This window comes from Pseudochaenichthys georgianus, chromosome 19 (genome assembly GCF_902827115.2).
Source record: "Pseudochaenichthys georgianus chromosome 19, fPseGeo1.2, whole genome shotgun sequence".
Taxonomy (NCBI): Eukaryota; Metazoa; Chordata; class Actinopteri; order Perciformes; family Channichthyidae; genus Pseudochaenichthys; species Pseudochaenichthys georgianus.
Window position 1 is genome coordinate 2458033 of NC_047521.1, and position 22311 is coordinate 2480343.

The 22311-nt window shown below is 42.0% G+C and overlaps 2 protein-coding genes across 3 annotated transcripts in view; one reads left to right on the forward strand and one right to left on the reverse strand.

Moving 5' to 3' along the window:
- Window positions 1-1190: 1190 nt before the first annotated feature.
- Window positions 1191-20885, reverse strand: trub1 (TruB pseudouridine (psi) synthase family member 1). Its single transcript, XM_034106690.2, has 8 exons — window positions 20694-20885; window positions 20510-20602; window positions 19041-19096; window positions 8584-8665; window positions 8373-8445; window positions 3119-3258; window positions 2961-3017; window positions 1191-2374 (listed from the first exon to the last, which is right to left on the reverse strand). Exons 1-8 carry the CDS (start codon window positions 20824-20826, stop codon window positions 2229-2231), a joined length of 780 nt encoding a protein of 259 aa, XP_033962581.1. The 5' UTR covers window positions 20827-20885; the 3' UTR covers window positions 1191-2228.
- Window positions 20886-21430: 545 nt separating this feature from the next.
- Window positions 21431-22311, forward strand: part of lrrc45 (leucine rich repeat containing 45) — a 34269-nt gene continuing 33388 nt past the window's right edge. For both annotated transcript variants that reach the window (XM_034108123.1, XM_034108124.2), the window contains exon 1: window positions 21431-21526. The gene's annotated coding sequence lies outside the window, so the exon portion shown is untranslated. The remainder of the gene's footprint in view (window positions 21527-22311) is intronic.

Genomic DNA, 22311 nt, shown 5'->3' on the forward strand with positions numbered 1-22311 from the left:
TGGAATGGTCTCACAGCCCTTAAGCCCTTAATCATTACACACACATCTGACATCTTTGACCAGTCTGAGCAAGTTTCTGCCAAAGTCCAAGAGAGGCAAAGAACAGCCAGGGACAACTCAAGAGTCTCACTGACAACTCCTCGACCTTGACACGACAAAGTGATGAAAAACAAGACAAACAAAGAGGAGGAAGATTACATGATCTGCCAATTCTGATTGGCAGATCACAGAGGCTGGGAGGGTCTTCTTCCTGGCTCGATACAACAAGAGAAGGTTGGCATCTCTGAACATGGCCAGTTATGACATATACCGAAAGTGTAATGACAGGTGATGCTTTGGAAAGCAGCAGACTGCCCTGATCCACCAGCTGTGGACAAGCTAATAGGTACATAAATACATCTTTAAAAAAACAACTCATAAATATATGTATGTTCATTCAGAAAAATATGTAATATGACCAGATTTATCTTAGGGGAGAAAGGCATTAAAATTAAGTATCAGATGCCATTTTTGTTTTCTCCCATCTCCTTTAAATATACAGGACAGTGACGAGGCATCCACTGTGGACATATACTGTATGTATTCCAATGGGGGGGTGAAGAAACTGGACAATATGATGACAGGGATTTCAAAGGCCTTATCATTCTGGACAACATTGGATCTGTAGGGAGAGATTGTGCAATGGTTCAGGGAGTCATCCATGCACTGAACTTAGCGAACCCAACACTACTTGGATACTACGCATTTGTTCGGAACGTGCTCTTGCAAATGATGGTGAACTATCCCCCAAAGTTCTTGGACTGGAGAACAAAATAAATCCTGGCCTGGATATCTTCCTGTGCTTTACAAACTGCTGCCATTCAAGCATTCAGAAGAAGAGGGTGCAATGAAACAACATGACACCAGTACGGATAGTGCCGTCTTTGCTCCACACTGATCTTATGATATTACAAAGAAAGTTAAACTAAAATAAAACGTTTTGAGAGAAATATGAAACAAGACGCCGACACAGAACATGTCTTCTCTGCCTTGACCATGCCGTGGTTCCAGCTGCTGTAGAACTAAATGATATTACATTGCAGTGTTGGGGGTCTCAGACATTCCCCTGCGTCAGCGGAAAAGACAAGTGATGCTTCAACCTCTATTGCAAATCATGTTGGTATTTCTAAATCAAGAATTTAACAAAGAAGAATGTTTTCACTTTCCATTTTAATTTAATTTGCATGTGCAGAACAAAATAATAATTATACATTCAGTATAATCACACCACTCCAGATGTGGCACTTACAGATGTGGAACTTACAGATGGGATGTTAGAAACAAAACTGGACAAAACGTGGAAGAATGGTTTGGATCAACAGAAATAGTTTTTATTTGCATGACAATTAACTCAACAGCACCGCTTAGAGCAAACTGCAGGCATTAACCCTTTTCATTCACTTCGTAAGTGTATTCTCCAGTAGTGCTACAGAAGAGGTAACGGGGGCTTTAATAACTGAACATCCCATCAGGTCAAACATATAAATCAGGTAGAGGCTTCCTGCGAGGTGCCACCTGAGAGATCAACGTCAGTTGCCCATTATCGGCCGTGGCATCAGGCTTTATGTAAAACACCCACAGGTTTAACGGAATGTTCTCTTCACTGGAAAGCTGAGCAGGTGAGTCTTGACTTTGGGCCAAACATGTGCCCAATGTTGTTTCAATCGTCTCCAATGAGGAGTGGGTATGACGCCAAAATATTTTCGGTACGTTTCAGAAGAAAGCTGGTGACATCACAGAAGAAGCTTGTTGTAGTTTTTTTTTAGCTTGTGTCTTTGAGACATTACAAAGACCAAAAGGCCCATTTATTGGAGCAGATGGTCTGAGAAGATCCTGGATGTTGCTGCCAGTGAGTGTTGTGCTTCTGTCGCCTTGCTCTGCAGCTGTCAGACTGAGAGCTGAAGCTCCTTCATTCCAAATATGAGAGCAAGAATCTTCTCGTGGAAGTACATCGGAAAAAAACTATTTAAACAAATATATTGTAGCACAAACCCGTTATAAAATCCAAAGGGTCGATGCTAGTCTGTCACACAACAGCGGTGATGAGTTGTCCAGATACAGTTGTGAAATTAACAATTTAAAATAAACACCGATTTCTTTTTGGTATGGAACGCCAGGAGTAGGCTCTCCTTATTGTCCGGCCATGCTCCTTTTTGACAGAAGATGCTCCATGTGGCCACTCCTCCTGCTCAGCTGAGGGCCTCGGGGCAGGGCTGCAGGGCCCTCAGGATGTGCTCCAGGCTCCACTGCTCCTCCTGCAGGGCGTGCTCCTCCAGGGTGAACTGGCCCTGCTTGGTCCGGGTTAGCTCCTTCACATGAGCACATGAAGACAGAGCTGCAGCACACAGACACACACACAGGTGTTAGCAGGGCTGGTTTCTGACTGATTCGTCAACTACATCACTCCAGTTCTGAAGTCTTTACACTGGCTTCCTGTGTGTCAAAGAATTGATTTCTAAATATTGCTGCTGGTTTATAAAGCACTGAATGGTTTAGGCCCAAAATACATTTCTGATCTGCTAAATGATGAACCATCCAGATCTCTCAGGTCTTCAGGGACTGGTCAGCTTTCTGTCCCCAGAGTCAGAACTAAACATGGAGAAGCAGCGTTCAGTTATTATGCTCCAAATATCTGGAACAAACTCCCAGAAACCTGCAGGTCCGCTGCAACTCTGACTACTTTTAAATGCAGGCTGAAGACTTTTCTATTTGCCGCTGCTTTTAATTGAACTATTCCTATCTTATACTGCACTGTAAATTGTATTCATGTATTTTTTTTAATGTTTATTTTATTATCTTTTACTGTTTTTAAATGCCATTTTCTTAATGTCTTTCCTTTTTGTAAAGCACTTTGAATTGCCTTGTGTTGAAAGGTGCTATATAAAAAAAGTTGCCTTGAGGAGTAAATGATTCAATCTCACCTTTTCCCAGGTCATCCACCAAACTTCTGACATAAAATCCACCACCGCACTCAATATCTGTCAGAGAAACAACATGTGGGAAATACAAACAGGGAAAAACATGAGATAACAGAAAGTCATAAGTCAGTATTGCTGAGACGAAGAGAGCGTGTGCTGACCCAGGGTGAAGAGCGGGGCGGTGAACTCCTGCAGGGTCAGGTTGTACACGGTGACAGCCCGCGCTGGTTTGGCCTCCACCTTGTGGCCCTTCTTCAGCAGGACAGACAAGCGCTGGCCGTCCTTCTTCAGTGCAGAGTAGCTGGGATGACAGAAAGGTATAAATCGCATCATGCTGAAGGGATGAGCTGCAATTACAGGGATGCTAACTCATCAGGTATGAAAAAGGTACAAGGACCCGAGCCCCCCCACCCCACGGAATATCGGCTTTAAAATTAGGAATAACAGATGATTTTAGCAGTCAGAACAACTAAAGCAGCAGTGTTAATAAGAACAGAAACGCCAAAGAGTCACATCTAATAGAAATATAAATAAAAGCATTTATTTTAATTATGTAGCAGTGAGTTTAACATTTTGGCAGCACTGTTGAGCATTTTATGTATTTTCATGCCTCTGTGCAAGGCTTAGTCTTTCTATCTTTATAGCCACTGGTGTAAAGTAACTAAATTCATAAACTCAAGTACTACTTGGGTACAATTTTGAGATACTTGTACTTTATTTAAGTATTTCAATGGTTCTTTTGCTACTTTGTACTTCTACTCCTGTACAGTTCAGAGGTACATGGTGTACTTTTACTCCACTACATGTATTAATCCCTTTAGTTACTTTCCAGATCTGGATGAATGATGTGAAATATAATCAAGTGTTGAATCAGACTTTAGTTCCACCTGGAGTAAATCCACCAGCTACCCTGCAGTCTACAAAGTACTTCAGACTAGCTGCACCTTCACCAGCTTTGAGAACACTTTCATGATCAATCATTATAAAACATATCATATATATTATTCTGAAATGGACCAATCTGCACAACGACTACTTTCATTGTCGCTACTTTAATACTTTTACTTGAGGAACATTTTCAATGCAGTACTTTTACTGTAACAGAGTATTCCTACACTCTGATGCTTCTAGTACAAGACCTGAGTACTTCTACTTTTAGTGTCGCTACTTTAACTATATTTTGATGATAATACTTTTGTACTTTTATTTGAGGAACATTTTGATTGCAGGATTGTTCCTACATTCTGGTACTTCTACTTTTACTCAAATACAAGATATATACTTATACCACCTCCGTTTATAGCCTATGAAAAAAACTAATAGAAAACGAAGGCTAAAGCTAACGTTAGCAGATAGTGACGCTAGTTTGCTAGTTAAGTTAGCGCAACGATAATATTGCGACAGAAAAACTTTTCAGTTCACATCACGCTCTGCCGCTCCGACAGGGAGCTCTGCTCTGAACACCTGAACGGCCCGTTCTAACAGCTGTTCAACAGCGGTCCAGTCTGTGCCACAGTGACTCCGGACAACACAGTTAATATTAACGAACGCACCCGTAGGTAATGTAGCTGCTGAAGCAAGACCATCATCGCGGAGCAGCAGAGCCGACAGGCAGGAAGACTCGAGCACACAGCTCGCGCTGCATTATAATATATAAAAAAAGAACACCATGCGTGTCATGATGGCACATAACAGCTCGCGGCCGCAGATTACTCCGGGTCCCAGCCCCCCCCCATACCCCAAAAATAATTGTATTGCAGATCTACATGAATCACACAAACGACCTATTTTGGATTCAAAACGGCGAATTTCGACGAAAGGTGACAAGTTTGCATCCCTGAATTAGAACATATCAAATACACATTTTAAAATCCTTCAACTAGTATACGAAGCTCTGAATGGTCTAGCATCCTTTTATGTCCTCTATCGGTTATATCCCTGATCAAACCCTAAGGTCCTCTGCAGCAGGCTTTTCAAATATTCCCCGAATTCCCCCCCAAAAATCACCTAACCTGAAACTATACGAGGGTGAAACAGCTGGAAACGTACTTTGATCAATTCAACGATCTGTATTTATTTATATAGACCTTTGTTTTGCATTTATATTTCTATATGCATAGTATTTCTTAATTGTGTCTTCTTTCTGTCTTGGTTTTACTGAGTGAGTTATCTATTGTTTTTAATCTTCTGCTTCCCATACTTTTGTATTATGTAAACGTGCTGCATGTGTGATAATGTGTTTTAGCTTCCGTCTTAAATTGAATGTGTTATTTTCTGTTGCAAAAAGTGCTGGACAAATAAAGCTTATGACTATTTACAGAGTTATATGTAGCTACATGAAGGGATCCTGCTGGTGGCAGGAGGTATTCAGTTTCACAATACAAATCTAAAGTGTGACCTCTAGAGGCTGCGAGGTTCACATCTATTCTTCTGATGGTTTGATCTATTCTTAGAGACTACTCAGTTCAAAACACTCATTGCTCCTATCAAAATCTGAAATTATATTTCTGTGGAATCTTGAATATCTTTAGCAGCATCTAACACAGGAAATGAAGTCCTGTTTACATCAAAAAATAATAGGGCAAATTCTTTTAAATATACTTGTGTAAGTAAAGTAAAAGTTGGCCGAGAGAGTTGTGCACTATGTCAATATAGTATAGGCACATAGTCAATAGGTGTGTCTTTGTTTTAGTCCAACATTAATGTGTAAATATGTTTATGTCTTATCTATAAGACAGTAGTCCAGACTCTAGAGTCCAGTCCCACTTTTTTCTTATGGGGACAATAAAGTATATCATGACGTATTGCATATAAGGCTCTGCAGCAATGCAACATTTATTACATCTGCTTCACGTTCAGTTTTCTCCAGTGATAAGAAGACTCATGTTAGGAGCAGGAACATGAAGGGTCTATGGAGGCTACATGACTTTAGGAGCATGAATATGAAGGGTCTATGGAGGCTACATGACTTTAGGAGCATGAATATGAAGGGTCTATGGAGGCTACATGACTTTAGGAGCATGAATATGAAGGGTCTATGGAGGCTACATGACTTTAGGAGCATGAACATGAAGGGTCTATGGAGGCTACATGACTTTAGGAGCAGGAACACGAAGGGTCTATGGAGGCTACATGACTTTAGGAGCAGGAACATGAAGGGTCTATGGAGGCTACATGACTTTAGGAGCATGAACATGAAGGGTCTATGGTGGCTACATGACTTTAGGAGCAGGAACACGAAGGGTCTATGGAGGCTACATGACTTTAGGAGCATGAATATGAAGGGTCTATGGAGGCTACATGACTTTAGGAGCAGGAACACGAAGGGTCTATGGAGGCTACATGACTTTAGGAGCATGAATATGAAGGGTCTATGGAGGCTACATGACTTTAGGAGCAGGAACACGAAGGGTCTATGGAGGCTACATGACTTTAGGAGCAGGAACATGAAGGGTCTATGGAGGCTACATGACTTTAGGAGCAGGAACATGAAGGGTCTATGGAGGCTACATGACTTTAGGAGCAGGAACATGAAGGGTCTATGGAGGCTACATGACTTTAGGAGCAGGAACATGAAGGGTCTATGGAGGCTACATGACTTTAGGAGCAGGAACACGAAGGGTCTATGGAGGCTACATGACTTTAGGAGCATGAACATGAAGGGTCTATGGAGGCTACATTATGTTAGGAGCAGGAACACGAAGGGTCTATGGAGGCTACATGACTTTAGGAGCATGAATATGAAGGGTCTATGGAGGCTACATGACTTTAGGAGCATGAACATGAAGGGTCTATGGAGGCTACATGACTTTAGGAGCATGAACATGAAGGGTCTATGGAGGCTACATTATGTTAGGAGCAGGAACACGAAGGGCCTATGGAGGCTACATGACTTTAGGAGCAGGAACATGAAGGGTCTATGGAGGCTACATGACTTTAGGAGCAGGAACACGAAGGGTCTATGGAGGCTACATGACTTTAGGAGCAGGAACATGAAGGGTCTATGGAGGCTACATGACTTTAGGAGCATGAACATGAAGGGTCTATGGAGGCTACATGACTTTAGGAGCATGAATATGAAGGGTCTATGGAGGCTACATGACTTTAGGAGCAGGAACATGAAGGGTCTATGGAGGCTACATGACTTTAGGAGCAGGAACACGAAGGGTCTATGGAGGCTACATGACTTTAGGAGCATGAACATGAAGGGTCTATGGAGGCTACATGACTTTAGGAGCATGAATATGAAGGGTCTATGGAGGCTACATGACGTTAGGAGCAGGAACACGAAGGGTCTATGGAGGCTACATGACTTTAGGAGCAGGAACATGAAGGGTCTATGGAGGCTACATGACTTTAGGAGCAGGAACATGAAGGGTCTATGGAGGCTACATGACTTTAGGAGCATGAACATGAAGGGTCTATGGAGGCTACATGACTTTAGGAGCATGAACTATGAAGGGTCTATGGAGGCTACATGACTTTAGGAGCAGGAACATGAAGGGTCTATGGAGGCTACATGACTTTAGGAGCAGGAACATGAAGGGTCTATGGAGGCTACATGACTTTAGGAGCATGAACATGAAGGGTCTATGGAGGCTACATGACTTTAGGAGCATGAACATGAAGGGTCTATGGAGGCTACATGACGTTAGGAGCAGGAACACGAAGGGTCTATGGAGGCTACATGACTTTAGGAGCAGGAACACGAAGGGTCTATGGAGGCTACATGACTTTAGGAGCAGGAACACGAAGGGTCTATGGAGGCTCCATGACTTTAGGAGCATGAACACGAAGGGTCTATGGAGGCTACATGACTTTAGGAGCAGGAACACGAAGGGTCTATGGAGGCTACATGACTTTAGGAGCATGAACACGAAGGGTCTATGGAGGCTACATGACTTTAGGAGCATGAACATGAAGGGTCTATGGAGGCTACATGACTTTAGGAGCAGGAACACGAAGGGCCTATGGAGGCTACATGACTTTAGGAGCAGGAACATGAAGGGCCTATGGAGGCTACATGACTTTAGGAGCAGGAACATGAAGGGCCTATGGAGGCTACATGACTTTAGGAGCATGAATATGAAGGGTCTATGGAGGCTACATGACTTTAGGAGCAGGAATATGAAGGGTCTATGGAGGCTACATGACTTTAGGAGCATGAATATGAAGGGTCTATGGAGGCTACATGACTTTAGGAGCAGGAATATGAAGGGTCTATGGAGGCTACATGACTTTAGGAGCAGGAATATGAAGGGTCTATGGAGGCTACATGACTTTAGGAGCAGGAATATGAACAGTGAATGGCATTTCTTTCGTCTCATTAGATCAGCAGGTTGAACCCAGTTTACGCTAACATTTACAAATGTAACTGCTGTGACTGCATCTTCTCAGATAGGAGGCTTCACTCACAGTGGAGGAACTTGCATGATGTCACCAGTGAACGTTTTCAGTTTCTCCTCAACTTCCAACCTGGTTACGTGTTCTGTGGACAAACATCTTAAACATATTTCACTGTTTATATGAAAAGTGCAAAAGGGGGGGGATAACAACACAAATAGACTGCTGAATTGGGATAACTGCTCCTTTGAAATTATTATACATAAATCAAATCAATATTTACCAAAGTCTTTCTCCATCACCACTCTGCCAGAGGCATCAAGAGTGTCTGTTGCTTTGCCCAGTTGCCCCACAGCAACATATTTCTGAAAAACAAACTATCACTATTAAACATTTCATGCTACTCATTCTAAATACCTCATATTAGGTCAAAAGGTATGCGCTAGTTAACCCAGTTTATCTTTATTTGGTATAATATACCTATAATATCTTTATATAAAATGATATGAATATCTGGTAGGGTTTAAATAACTTTTCACTAGGGATGTGTATCGTATTTTTCCATACTCTTATCGATACTTTTCAATAATTTGGTGCTAAAAATTATAGACATGAATACAAGATGTGAAGATTAAACAGTCATTTTATTGTAATTTTCTTGCAGAAATAACTGTATACATTAGCTTCTCAGAAGCAGAGACAAATAATAATAATTTTAAGGGGGCCTGGCTCGCCCTATCATGCTTTTTGGGTTTTTCCCTCAGACAGAGGATGAAAAGAGGCATTTTTTAACATTTGTAAATCAGTTCATCTTCATCCAGACATTTCAAACTGACAACCTAGCTCGACAAGAGATCCTTAAAACATTGTCCTACAGTGACATCATGCAAAACTGTGATATGAAGAAATTGGTCAAAAGGCTAAGATGGCAAAAAGATAAAGGCGAGTATGTATATTATTCTGGATTGTACTTTTAAATCCTCACAAAATAAATGATGTGCTGAACTGAAACACGTCAAAATGTGTCTGAAGGTTTAAACATAGAACAAAGTATTTGAGCTTAAAATATGTCAATTCCTAGTAAACGACCAACAGTTACTGATAGCTTATTATCTTAACTTAATCGATAGTTTTAAAACTCTTGATCACGGCAACTGCCTGACATTGTAATCACACGTTACTACAGCTTAAGCACTCACAACTCTCCTTCTCTTAGCGACTGTAACTCCACAGTTGCCTACACTCTTTTCGGGTTTGCTAACGGTAGCTACTTTAGCTTGATAGCTAGCCATGGCTCTTTCCCCACCCTCGGGTGCTATTTCCTGCTCTACCTGCTCATGTTTGGTTACTTCCCTACCTCCTTTACTGGTACCGATACATGTGTTAAATGTAGTATAGTTGTTAGGTTGGAGGCGGGAATCATAGCCATAGAAGCCTGGCTCTGCATCTTAGAAAGTAACTCAGCTACAGTAAAGCCCATGTTAGCCGGTGCGGACCGGCAAAAGGTAGCTCCTCTTAGCCGTCCCCGGCAACTCCCGAGCAGCAGGGAGACTGGATGACTGTTCAGAAGGGGCATAACACGAAACCCGCAGGTCCCCACCAACCCGTTCACGTATCTAACAGATATTCCCCACTCAGCGAGACACCCGCTGAGAAGCCAACTCTGGTTATTGGTAGCTCTGTTATGAGACACGTGAATTTAGAGACCGAAGCCTCCACAGTCACATACATTCCGGGGGCCAGAGCGGGTGACGTTGAGGCGCATCTTAAACTGCTGGCTAAAAATAAACGTAAATACAGTAGGATTGTTATTCACGTCGGTGGTAATGATGTTCGTTTACGCCAATCAGAATGCACCAAACTTAATGTGGAGTCGGTGTGTAGTTATGCTAAAACAATGTCGGGCACCGTAATCTTCTCTGGTCCCCTCCCCAATCTGATCAATGATGACATGTATAGCCGCATGTCATCATTTCAGCGCTGGTTGTCTTAGTGGTGCCCAGCAAACAATGTGGGCTTCGTAAATAATTGGACAGCCTTCTGGGGAAAACCTGGTCTGATTAAGAGAGACGGCATTCATCCTACTTTGGAAGGTGCAGATCTCATTTCGGCAAACATTTCAGGGCTTTGTGGACTTAATCCATGACAAACTGGAGTTGAGACCAGGAGGCGGAGTCGCAGTCTTACACACTTCTCTGCGCTCTCTCCTAGGCAGTCATCCATAGGAATCCCGAACCCAATAAAATACCCAATATTAACGGGTCCGCAAGGACAATTTAAGGTAAAACCTAATAGAGGTGTCATACATAATAACTTGGGCTGTCAAGTTAACGCGTTAATAACACGTTAACGGAAAAAAATGAACGCCACAAATTATTTTAACGCATGTGTATTTTTTTTCCTCGGCCGCCCCGTAGTTTCAGAGCGCATCGAGTTTAAAATACCATCTACAAGCTGATGCTGACAGCCCCGCTCCTGCCGCTCGCTTGTGACAGACCACACTTCCACGCTCACCGGCAGGCACCGACAGGCCATCTGGAGGACCGGGAGGGTGTGTGTATGTGTGGCCCGAGCGAGCGAGAGAGAGACCTTACGTGCATTGTTGTTGTTAGCATCTGGTGCTAGCTAGCTGCGCTAACGGATATAAGGAGCCGTTGAAATGAAAACAGAGGAGCGCTCTATCCACACAACTGCGCCGAGCACTTGACTTTATGCAGGAAGCAGACAGCGGGACATTGTACGAAAAGTCTACATGATTGCAGCGTCCAGGCAGCTCCCGTTCGAGCATATGCCTCGAGTTGCACACACAGCTGTTGAAGGAAGCTTTTCCATTAATTAGCACTTCTTTATTAAATAGTATGAATATGTCTTTATTATCAGGCTATGTTCCACAATCATTCAAAGTAGCAGTGATAAAACCGCTTCTTAAAAAGCACAACCTCGATCCAGAGGTTTTAGCCAACTATAGACCTATTTCTAATCTTCCGTTCCTCTCAAATTCTTGAGAAAGCGGTCGCAAAACAGCTGTGTGATTACTTAAAAAACAAGGATTTATTTGAAGATTTTCAGTCTGGCTTTAGAACACATCATAGCACAGAGACAGCTCTGGTTAAAGTCACAAATGACATTCTAATAGCCTCAGACAAGGGAAATGTCTCTATTCTTGTTTTGCTCGATCTCAGTGCTGCATTTGATACTATCGACCATGATATCCTATTGCAAAGATTAGATCACTTAGTTGGCATACAGGGAACTGCTTTAGGCTGGTTTAGGTCCTATCTATCTGAACACTCTCAGTTTGTACGCGTCAACGATGAATCTTCCACGCAAACTAAAGTTAGCCATGGAGTGCCACAGGGCTCAGTGCTCGGACCTATTTTGTTCACATTATATATGCTTCCGTTTGGCAATATTATAAGGAATCATTCTGTAAACTTTCATTGTTATGCGGATGATACTCAACTATATTTATCAATCAAGCCTGATGAAATTAATCATCTAAATAAAATTCAAGACTGCCTCAAGGACTTAAAAACGTGGATGACCTTACATTTTTTGATGTTAAACACGACCAAAACTGAAGTTATTATTCTTGGCCCGAATAATCTACGAAACAAATTATCTAAAGATATACTAACTATGGATGGCATTAATTTGGCCTCCAGTGAGACTGTAAGGAATCTTGGTGTTATATTTGATCAGGATTTATCCTTTAACGGCCACATAAAATCAATTTCAAGGACCGCCTACTTCCATCTACGTAACATTGCAAAACTCAGGCATATCTTGCCTCAAAACGATGCAGAGAAACTAGTCCATGCATTTGTTACTTCTAGGCTGGATTATTGTAACTCTTTATTATCAGGGAGTACCAAGAAGTCACTCAAGTCGCTTCAGCTGATTCAAAATGCTGCAGCTCGTGTACTAACCAGAGTTAGGAAAAGGGACCACATTACTCCTGTTCTGGCTGCCTTACACTGGCTCCCTATAGAACACAGGATATAATTTAAAATTCTTCTTCTCGCCTACAAAGCCCTTAATGGGCAGGCGCCATCTTACCTTAAAGAACTCATTATACTCTACTGTTCTACTAGGGCATTGCGTTCCAAGAATGCAGGGTTGTTGGTTGTTCCTAGAGTCTCTAAAAGTACAATAGGAGCCAGAGCCTTTTCTTATCAAGCTCCACATTTGTGGAATCAGCTTCCAGTTTGTGTTCGGGCAGCAGACACCCTATCCATTTTTAAGAGTGCGCTTAAGACCTTCCTTTTTGATAAAGCTTATAGTTAGGGCTGATTAGATTCAGCCCCTAGTTTTGCTGATATAGGCTTAGTTTGTCGGGGGACATCTTACTTCTTCCTTCTCTCTGTCTATACCTGTGTACTCTCATGTTCCCATTAACCCAGCTTCCCCACATGTCTTTCTTTTTGGTGTCTATATACGCCGGGATCCGGAGTCATGGATGATCCTGCGGTCCTGTGTCCTGGATCTTGAGTCGTGGCTGTGGTCCTGGATCATAGGTCCTGGATGGATATCCTCGTGGATTCATCTTCCTATTATACACACATGCATTTCCAAACATTTGGACTACCTATGTTGCAAATGTATTATCTTTTCAATTTACACACGGCATCTATTGCACGTCTGTCCGTCCTGGGAGAGCAATCCCTACTCTGTTGCTCTCCCTGAGGTTTCTCCCATGTTTCCCTTTAAACTGTGGGTTTTCTCCAGAAGTTTTTCCTTGTACGATGTGAGGGTCTAAGGACAGAGGGTGTCGTATTGTCATACTGATATTCTGTACACACTGTGAAGACCACTGAGACAAATGTAATTTTTCATTTCATTTCAAACCTTTATTTAACCAGATTGGTCCCATTGAGATCATAGATCTCTTTTTCAAGGGAGACCTGCAAACATTTGTTTGCAAACATTTGTGATATTGGGCTATATAAATAAACATTGATTGATTGATTGCTGAACCATACATTGAAACGTTGACCTTTAACAGCATTTAAATGCAGTTTTCCAATTCACAATGACATCTGTAAGTTTAACTGGTTTATAAAGCGTTCAATGTAAGGCCAAATTATTATAGGTGTAGGAGCTCACATTAATACACTGTCAGTGTTAATAAAAAAGACAAGGCGATGTGCCTGCAGGACTCCACTCGGGTAAACAAAACATATTACCCGTGCGCAACAAAACATATTACCCAAATAAAGTTCTTGCCTTTTTCAAAAGCCTCGTCGATAGGTAAAAGCCCCGGTGCCTTTGCAGCTGGCTTTGGATTCGCCGCTAGTTTAGCAGCACAGGCGTCTTCGTACGCTTTGAACACACCATCGTAGCGATGGCGATGTTTCAGGTGACTGATCAGGTTGGAAGTATTATAGCTCGTTTCCTTTTTCCCTCCTCGTGGAACTTCTGCATTGCATTTGTTAATACAAATAGCAAGCGAACTATCTAACTCTGAAACTTTGAAATAGTCCCATACTACCGACGACATGTTTGTTTACTGTCCTGGCTTCACGGCCGCACGCCATTTACGTCACAGCCAGGCACGAGTTACGGAGCGCTGGATTTGTGAAAAACTTTCCTCTTCCTAAACCACAGTACTGGCAAAACGGGAGGAGCCGAGTGAAAAACAAGCGCCCCTCATCCCAATCCACCCACACCGCAGTATTTTTTCCGGCGGACCTGGTGGAAATTAGGAGTCAGGTCACATTTACACACGCCGCGGCTGAAGCCCACGAAAACGGCATCTATAGTTGCCGACAGTTTAGTATTTTTAAAATACCGTTACATTTGTCCCGCAAATCGTATCAGGTTGCACTGAAGAGGACGTTGTTAGCGTGCTACTGCTAGCACTATTAACACTAGCAGGATCGCTAGCAGCCACATTGTTTAGGCTGTCAAATACGCTGTACCGTTTTAGATTCAATGAGTGTCTCGTTTGCAAATGCTTCATTAAGTTGCTCAGTGTTTCCCACAGAATTTGATACTATTTGTGGGGGCACCGCACCCCCCCCACCGGCAAGAAAAGCCAAAGGCCCCTTAACCAATTCGGGTTATCAAATAAGATAATGCATGCGAGTTCATGGCTAACATTTTTATTTACAATTTAGGCATTTAGCAGACGCCTTATTCCAAATAGGGCTGGGCGATATATCCAGTTTACACGATACATCGTGGATTGCACTACATGCGATGTCGTAAATGACCACATCGTGAACATCGAGTATTATGTTGTCAAATCAGTTTCCCGCCTCGGCCAAAATGAGCTTTCTTTTCTCCCTCATAGACACAGTCACACACGCAGGCCCTGCCTCCAAACGTTCTTTTTCCCGGAGGATCACACAGGCGAGATAATAGCGCAAGGTTTACAAGAGGCTCTCCTGTCATGGAACTTACCAGAGGCTCGTCAGGTGTGTATCACCACAGATAACGGGAGTAACATCGTCAAAGCTGTGAGCCTCAATAAGTGGAAAAGACTGCAATGTTTTGGCCACCGGCTGCACCTCGCAATTGGCGAGTAAGCTATCTGTCTGCCTGTTTTTTTTTTTTTTTTTTTATATCAGCGATGTTACAACCATACTTGTCAACCCTCCCGATTTTCGCGGGAGGCTCCCGATTTCATTGCCCTCTCCCGGTTTCCTCCAGGGGTCATATTTCTCCCGCATTTCTGACATAATCAGATTTACTCTGTACTGTTTCCACTCGGAATTTAATACAGCTACACCATTGTTTGGTTTCCATGGTAGCGCGTCTCTTTAGTAGCGCGCGCAACTGAGGGCGAGTAAAATATATCACAGAAAACAGAACAAGAATCGACAACTCTACCCTCTGCTCACTCCTGTCCTGTATTTAATACAGGACCAGCCCACACATATGCTCCATCAAGGATGGTGCTACAGGCCGCAAGGCAGTGCACTTACAACTACAATAAGCATGTTAATGTTAATCTAATACAACCCCGGCGTGTGTCCCCCCCGGTGGTTTTGAAATGCTCCCGATTTTTTTGGCACAAAACCTGTAGATAAGCAGTTAGTACTGACTGCAGACATGACACAATCTTGCACAAAATGCAGCTATTTTTTTTGTATATAGTTTTTGACCAAACCAGTTTGACATTATGCACTGGTTTGTTGATTTAAAAGAAAAGATGCACTTTGATTTAAAATGTCTAAAAAGCCCTTTTATTTATGCGGGGGTAGCAGTTCCAGCAGAGAGCCCCAAACTTTCTTTTCCCTGGCCACATCAACCAGCTCTGACTGGGGGATCCCAAGGCGCTCCCAGGCCAGCGAAGAGATATAATCCCTCCACCTGGTCCTAGGTCTACCCCTTGGTCTCTTCCCAGCTGGACGTGCCTGGAACACCTCCCTACAGGGTACTTATTATATGTTATACTTTGGATTCCTAAATCTTTTAGTCTACCATACCATCATTCAAGGGAGGTTTTCACTATAAGTAATGTTTTTTTTTTTAGGCGGAGGTAAGAATTGACCTTTTTTTACTATGTTCCATCTGAATTTACTCTGACACAGAAACATCTATATTGATTCTGACACCTCTACATCCAACTCACAGATGTAACCTTGCTTTGATAAAAGAAATTATTCATATAACCCTTTTAGAAGTTAAGTTATCGTCATTTGTTTTGGGCATAGCATTTTCGAGCCTGAAACCTGAAACAGGCTCAGGGCTTAAGAGGTTAAATAAAAAAATGTTATGTGTTTTAGAGGAAATTTCAGAATATCGCGATATATATCGTGTATCGCGATATAGTCAGTAAATATCGGGATATAATTTAGAGACCATATCGCCCAGCCCTAATTCCAAAGCGACTTACAATGACCAATTACAGGGACAGTCTCCCTGGAGTAACCGAGGGCTAACCCCCTAAACACACCAGGAGCGTCTGCGGCGCGCTGCGGCTGCGCCACGCTGCAACCTCCTCCTGCGTCATAACCCACCAGGCGCATTTCAAAACGTTGCGGAAGCGGAGCGTCGTGTGTGCAGCCTCGCAGTTGTTGTTGATTTTGGAATATTTCCTGGACATTTGTACTTCTACAAGTAGTAGGCTACGTAGTTAAATGGTTTATGTTTGTGTCTGTTTAAATCGTGTTTATTGTTGTTATTTCCTATGTTGTTGTGTTGTAGACTACAGACACAGTTAATAATAATTGTAATATTCCAGTTATAAACGACATGAATCAAAGATGTGTTGCTGTATTTTAGTGGTTAAAAAATATGCATTCATCATCATAATTATTCTATATATATATAATTGACAGTGCCTGTAAACCGGAGAACGCTGGCATGTATTCTCCTCCTTGAAAGACGGTGGTGGGGGGGAGGAGAAGGAGCCGGTTTTGGGTGCACCCCCTCAACCAGCAAAGCAGACAACAAGGTGATTTTCATCACTTCCTGCCTGCGCTGCGTCAAAAATAGGATTCATCCTATATTTTAGAAATTCCTTGCGGCGAGGAGCTTCTGGGACGCGTCTGGTGGAATAGCACCCATTGACTAGAGTGGCCGCGATCTTTGCGAACGCCGCGGCGCGGCCGTAACGCAGCGCAGACGCTCCTGGTGCGTTTAGGGGGTAAGTGCCTTACTCAAGGGCACACTAGTAGTGGTGTTCCAGGCAGCATTTGAACTCGCAACCTTCCGATCATCAGCCCACCTCACTATCCATTAGACCAGTGGTTCTCAAACTTTTTACAATAATGTACCCCCTTTGAAAATAAAATTCAGGCAAGTACCCCCTGATCAGCGCAAACACAATTTGTTAAGGAAGAAATGCCTATATAAAGAGGTACAGTACAGCGCTGCACCATCAGTGTCTGATTTATTAAAACAACAACATTGTAACTGAGAAACACTTAATTGCTACACTTGAAATGTTTACAATCCATCACTAAATTCATGGCAAACCAATTTTAATATCATACAATAACACTAAGACGACATTAGCTGCATTGAACTGATCTTTTTAATAAGTTGTACTTACAATGTAGTGAAACATGGGCTTGTGCTTCACTGAGGATCTTTGTCATGCTGACAGGGAGGCAAACTGCAGTTATTACACTTCGCGTTTTGAAATATGTGTAACTCTGTTCATATAAAACCAACACTGCTCAAACTTCCTTACTTTTCCTAAAATATATTTATTTATTTTGGGGAGTGGGGAATGAAGAGAAAAAAATATATGAGCATTTTATGAGCATGGGATTTTGACCCCTCATATAAACATATGCATAATGCTGCGCTATACTTTGCGGCCACACGCCGTTGCCAAGCAACGCTTATTGTTTAGGTGTCCTTTGATAAGCAGGCAGTCATATGATTAACTAGAACTAGCTAGATCTGATATTTGGACATAAACGCGAGTGAAGTCTAACCGGACGAGAGAGAGGGATCAGAGATCAGATCAGCTGCTGCTGCTGACGGAGAACATGCAGCTCTGCATGATCACAGCTCCACTGCTGTGACGGACCGTTGAGTGGAGCAAAATTAAATACACTTAAGAGTTAGACCTAACACACTTAGCGAGTTGATCTACTCTGGAACTAGCTAAACTAGCTATAAATATATTTATTCTTTACTGTCGGTTCACTTATTATTACAGGTTCAGCGAGCTGCACGAGGCTGACGGGCTGTCAGGAGAGGGAAAGCAAAAGAGAGCACACCGTTTATTTTTCCCATGTTATTATCCAGAATTACTGTAAACTTTTGAATAAAGTAGTTAATCTACTATTAGTAGTTTGTTTAAATGCATTACTTATGTTTTTTTTTCTTTCATTAACATAACATAAATCTCCCATACCCCCTGCAGTACTCCAACGTACCCCTAGGGGTCCGCGTACACCCATTTGAGAACCACTGCATTAGACCACAAAAAAAAAAATGTTTACATTTTTTTTATGAGATCCATTTGTGGCGGACGATATTTCATTGTGGCAGCCCGTCACAAATAAATTAATGTATGGGAAACACTGTTGCTTGTGTCACCCCCTTTACAAGCAACTAATTGAGTACATAGATTGCACCTTGCACTATCGCCACTACATTTTTTTAAGTGCACCCAGACCTTGGATCGCTTCGCTCTGTCCGCCATGCCTGCGGGAGTCTCACAACAATAATAAGAGCGCTGTTGAGAGAGATGACGAGTGGCATTTACAGTGGTCAATCAGAGGGGTCTCAAACCGGATACATCACGCGGGACGAGGGTTCCCAACCAACCAGAATGGTTTAAAGTTAAACTAAGGAAGTAGACGTAACACATATACCGATAGCAGCACCGTTTGTCCAGCGGCTTAACGGTATACCGATACCGTCCAATCATGTACCGGTATTGACTTAGTACCGGTTCTTGATACCCATCCCTACTTTTCACAGTAATAGTAGAGTTTGTTATCTAAAGTTATGCAATAAAACCATCTTAAAACATTCTGACTTTTCCTGACTATCATATCATACGTTTGTTTTTTGTGGCAACAGAATCACAATAAACTAAAAATGAAAAATTGTTGCTTAAAAGCAAGTATTATTCTAAAAGCAATGTTGAGATCCACGAGCCTTATTGATTTGAGGGTATGAAATACAGAATAATAACAGAATCCTCCAAATAGAAACACACAGTGTGTTTAAACTGAACAATTGCCCAGTTGTGTTATGAAGCTCTTCAAAGCATTGTTCAATTTATACATTGACTTGAAACATTTGCATAAGTGTAGGGGGACTCACCTTAGAGCCAGCCAACATCGTAGTGAGCATCTTTGTCCCGTTCCCAACCCCAACCACTGCAGGGGACAGAGACACAGTTAGCAACACCAACCACTGTCTGCAGGGGACAGAGACACAGTTAGCAACACCAACCACTGTCTGCAGGGGACAGAGACACAGTTAGCAACACTGTCTGCAGGGGACAGAGACACAGTTAGCAACCACACTGTCTGCAGGGGACAGAGACACAGTTAGCAACACCAACCACTGTCTGCAGGGGACAGAGACACAGTTAGCAACACTGTCTGCAGGGAACAGAGACACAGTTAGCAACACTGTCTGCAGGGAACAGAGACACAGTTAGCAACACTGTCTGCAGGGGACAGAGACACAGTTAGCAACACCAACCACTGTCTGCAGGGGACAGAGACACAGTTAGCAACACCAACCACTGTCTGCAGGGGACAGAGACACAGTTAGCAACACCAACCACTGTCTGCAGGGGACAGAGACACAGTTAGCAACACCAACCACTGTCTGCAGGGGACAGAGACACAGTTAGCAACACTGTCTGCAGGGGACAGAGACACAGTTAGCAACACCAACCACTGTCTGCAGGGGACAGAGACAGTGTTCCACTACACCCACCCTGATGGTTGCACACATTTTACAGCCTTACCAGGCTCTGGGAATATGTTACCTATTTTATTACATCCCAACCATGCTTTCAGAGGAGACTGGTACTGTCCAAATTTAGGAGGAGGAGAAACCAAAAATAATTATAATTTTGTATTAATCTGCCACACATTTGGCCTTTAAAGCAATTACAAAGTCCATCCCAAGTTCAAAGTCTAAGATAATTTCTTCAAAAATATATATATGTTAGTATTTTAGTGTAGTACAGTCATGGACCAAAACCTACTTCTCTTCAAATTAAGAACTCTTTCCTTATTCCAAAACTAAGGTCTAATTCCTGAAACCGACCCTTAGACATTGAATTGGCAAACATGAGAAAGAGGACACAAGAGTATATTACATTGATATTGTTATCATCAGAACAATATGGCTTTGTTGATGGTATCAATCAGTTATGTTCAATGTATGCCTTTCCTCAAATTGCATAATATGCTTCACATGGTTGTTTAATCTTCTAACTTTTGTACCACCTTGTACACTGTACTTTGATATGGTCATGTCAATTGAGCTTCTCTGAATTTGAGTAGCTCAGTCACAGATATTGATTGCAACTTTCCAGGCAATGAAAATAACAATTTAGAAGTCCTCATTTAGGTGGCAATCCTCTTTAATAACCAACATATATATGCACTTGGAGAAATATAACAAAGTACATCAGTATTTCCTTCCATGTTGAGTGTAGGTGGAAATCTCTTGTGCTCCACTACAACCATGACTGTAACACAACCAGAGGCAGAATGACAACAGTCGCACGTGGAGCAACATTCTGTGATGTAACTGGGACGACCTCTTACCGAGAACCCCACAAGCGTTGCTGTCCAGCGTCCCGCCGTGCCCCATCTTCAGGCTCTGCTTCTTCCTCTTCCGCGGGTTTTCGACACCAGCCTCTGGAAGACACATGAAAACAAACCGCTTCACTATCAGTTTCAACAGACATACAGTCCCTGTATTTCCAGATTCCCACCTCTGTGGAATTACCCCTGAGTAAAACTTCTTTGAGAGAGTTCAGCACGTCTGCTGAAGTCGGCCCTTGTTTTTTATATATAGCAAACAATCCATTTAAAGCCTGTAGTTTAGTTAAGGAACTATTGCTGCTGATGATTCTTGCCATGCTTGTTTTTTTTCTTCGTGTGATACTCTTCTTCTTCTTCTTCTTCTTCTACGGTTTATGGTTCAGTTACCAGCTGCGAACCGTTCGCCCCCTGCTGGTGCATCATTATTTCTTGTTTGGGCTCCAAGCCGAAACAGCGTTGTTGTTGTTTTTATCAGAGGTGGAAGAAGTACTCAGATTATTTACTTAAAAGTAAAAAAAAGTATCAGCATAAAAAATGCATTATGCAAAATGAGCAATTTAAGTAAATAATATTATTTGTTGGTGTATTAATGTATTAGTAATGGTAGTTTAATTTATAATAATATATAATAATGTCTGTCGATTTGAATGTTATATTAATCAGCTAAATCTGCAAAGTAACTATAACAAAATAGTTACCTCCGTTTTACCTCAGTTCAGTAGGCTCTACTTGAGTAAATGTATGTTGTTACATTACACCACTAGTTTTTATTATATATCATCATATTAAAATATCGCTTATTAAGGTTGATTAAGTTAAACCTAAATTAAATACGTTTAATTTAGAGAAATGGAAAAGGCTCACGTTATCAAAACTACATTGACCAAGATGCTTTGCGCCGATGTACACTTCCTGGTTACTTTATCGCTTGGCTTCCTTTGCCTGTCAGCTGTGCTGTCTACGACAACAATAACTGCCAGGAAGATACTGGAAGATACTTGTGCTGCAGTCTCTGAGGTTTGTGAGGGTTTTACCTGAAGATTACTTTGTTATTTATTTAGCTAAACTCCCACAGGCTTCCGTAGTTTACAGGACGGTTATCCATTTGAAAGCGCTGCACGACTCTGCTTTTACTCGCTCCCGACACTCTCATTCAACATTTGGCAATTCAAGTGTACTTGCTTATCTCCACGATGCAGCTATTGTATAATAACAAATAATACATTTTCTAAAACTATGGAAGCAATATGTCAGTTCGGCTCGCACATTAGGATGTATTCCATTCAGTGTTATGCGTTTTTGTGATGTGGACTTCCTTACTACTACTATCAAAAATAACAGTCAAAGCACTTCTTAAAGTTTGAATTCATATTAAGTTATGATCTTAGGTCAGATATTGCCGAACTGATGAGGTGGGTGTAGGGTGCATTGTAATTGTTACGTTACAACAGTGGTTCTCAAACTTTTTCTGTCAGGCCCCCCCTTTACTGCGGTCAACTCAGCCGTCTCTCAAATTTCCTTGGTCAAATGAGCAGTTCTTCATTTTTGAGTGCCAGATTTATAGCGCCTTTACGGTAATTGCTGAGAAGCGGCAAGAGTAAAAGAATGCATGTTTTTTCTGCTTCATGCGATACAAATTATTTTTACCATAAGTTCTTAAAAAAGAACAAAATCATGCAACTTCTGCTATATTTGATGAGATAAAATGATTTTTAGAAATACATCCTTAATAAAAGTGATACTGTTGGTCGGACTCAGTATTTGTTAGACTACTACCATAAGTACAATCAAATACTTTTACT